Here is a 2385-nt window from a genome sequence, read left to right as displayed (position 1 = left end):
TGTATATATATATATATATATATATATATATATATATATATATATATATATGTGTGTGTGTGTGTGTGTGTGTGTGTGTGTGTTGAACAGTGAAGATGAGAGGGTAAAGAAGGTGTGGCATGAATATGGTGAGACATAGAGGATGGGTTTCAAAGGCTCTAGATCATATGCTAATGTCGTTGGAAATACCAATCATTAGATTCAGCCTATGTTCGGACTGCTAGACACGCTCTTAGAGTTTAATACTGAAGATGAAGATGTACTAAATAGGTTCAAGAGAGATTATGTTGGTGCGGTTGAAAATCCAAGGTTGACCTATAATATTCAAGATTCTTTTGGCATGGTGGTTTATTTTGGTGTTAATATGACACCTTTGCAAAAAAGGAGATATTCCGTTCTTGTTTCTAGGCATTTTGGTGGGTGCAAATCCTAGAAGAAAAAAGACGTGGACGAGGGTGATTAACAATATAAAAGGTAGAATTTCAAATTGGAAAGGTATAAACATTTCAATTGGCGGGAGAGTTACGCTCATTAATTCGGTGCTCAATGCCGTTCCTTGTTTCACTCTCTCCTTTTTCAAGGCTCTGGGGTTAGTTGTAAACGAGATAAGAAGTATTCTTAGCAATTTCCTTTGGAATGGCAAGGCGAATAAAATATGTGTGCATTTGGTGAATTGGCAAACGGTTTGCAAATCCAAAGAGAAAGGGGGCCTAGGAGTAAAAGATGTGGGGGAGATGAACAAAGCCCTCCTTCTCAAGTGGAAATGGAGGATTCTTACGGAGGACAAAGCTATTTGGAGTGATGTCTTGTTGTTAAGATATCGCGAACCGAAAGTTAAAGTGTTGGCTTACGGTAGGAGGGCTACTAGTTCTAAAGACTCTTTTTGGTGGAGGGATGTCTTAAACAATGATGTGAAGGATGTCCCAAGTGAGGAGGGTTTCTCGGGATGCATTCATTATGTTGTCAAAAAAGGTGACTCAATTTCGTTTTGGTTCGGCTCTTGGCTGGCAGCAGAATCTCTTAGCTTTCTGTTCTCGGACATTTTTGCAGCCTGTGTGAACATTTTCAGCACGGTGGCTGATGTTTTTTCGTGGGATAACGACTCTGTTATTTGGTTGTATGACAGTATTGTTGATGAAGAGAATCTGGCTCTGTTTTCAGCGGCTTCTTCCTCCTTTTCTGGGCAGTGGCAGCAACTCTGTTCCATGCTGCAGTCGGCAACTTTTGAGAAGGATGGCTTTGATGAATTCAAGTGGAAACTGATCTCGGATGGCCGCTTCACGGTGGCAAGTGTCTCTCTACTGATTGCGAATGGCAAAGAGGCTGCGTGGCATCCAATTACGCTGAATTTAATCAAGTCTTGTTGGAACTCGATAGTCTCGAATAAAATCCATATTTTCTTGTGGAGGGTGTGCATAAATAGACTTCCCACAAAAATCTCCTTGAGTTAAAGAGGAGCTATTGATTCTTCTGTTTTTCTCTGTTGCGAATTTTGCAGGAACCATTTAGAGACCTCCTCTCATCTATTTTTTCAGTGTGGTGTGGCGAAGTATTTGTGGAAGCGGATTTATTTGTGGCTAGGGGAGGATCTCCCTTTTTCGTTAGAAGAATTTCTGAAGCTTGACATTGTGGTGGAGAAGGTGAAAACGGTGAATGCTAGGAAGAATATCATTTCTATTTGGATCGCTTCGGTTTGGAGTTTGTGGAATATGAGGAACGCAATGATTTTTAAAAAAATTGCGTATAGTTTCGAAAGCGTGTTTTACAATGTTATCTTCCTTTCTTGGTGTTGGTTAGCTAGTTCTAATCCAATTAGGTACTGTAGTTTCTATGATTGGTATACTGTTCCTTTGGATTGCTTCAAATCTATTTAGGTGTTCCGGTTTGTAAGGGTTGCACCCCTAGTGCTTGCTCTTTTAATCAATTGCTTATTGGAAAAAAAATGACACCTTTGGGATCATACCTCTGCCTTCTTGAAGATAGAGAGCCAGGGGAGAAAAAAGCTTTAGTGAAAATGGGAGGTGATCGGCTTTATCATTGGTTCAAAGAGGTTGAAAAATGGGAACCTAATGTGGTGGATTAAAAATGATTTACTTGGATTACCATTACTGTATTCCTTGCCATGTTTGAAATATTAAGTTCTTTGAATTTATTTCCAAGCCCGTGGGTTTCTTTGTGTGTTATGATGATAATATGAAATATTAGATGTTATTCATTTTTTAGTAAGAACAAATTGTGCAATGATGTTGAATAAGGTTTTGAATGTAAAAATTAATATTGGAGTTTTCAAGCTGAAGATGGTGGAGGATACTCATAGCCTCCTAAGGTTTAATATTTTGGTATTTTCATAATGGAGCGAGATTTGTCTTAGTCCGACGGGGAGTT

General features: G+C 39.0%; 1 protein-coding gene across 1 annotated transcript; it reads left to right on the top strand.

Annotated features, from left to right (window-relative positions):
* The first annotated feature begins 734 nt into the window (after positions 1-734).
* Positions 735-1874, top strand: LOC131650120 (uncharacterized). Its single transcript, XM_058919850.1, has 2 exons — positions 735-1357; positions 1499-1874. The coding sequence occupies exons 1-2, from the start codon at positions 735-737 to the stop codon at positions 1872-1874; spliced, it is 999 nt and encodes a 332-aa protein (XP_058775833.1).
* The last annotated feature ends 511 nt before the right edge of the window (positions 1875-2385 follow it).

This window comes from Vicia villosa, linkage group LG2, assembly GCF_029867415.1.
Source record: "Vicia villosa cultivar HV-30 ecotype Madison, WI linkage group LG2, Vvil1.0, whole genome shotgun sequence".
In the NCBI taxonomy this organism is placed as follows: Eukaryota; Viridiplantae; Streptophyta; class Magnoliopsida; order Fabales; family Fabaceae; genus Vicia; species Vicia villosa.
The sequence above is the reverse complement of the archived record's forward strand: the minus strand, read 5'-3'. Positions and strand labels throughout refer to the sequence as shown.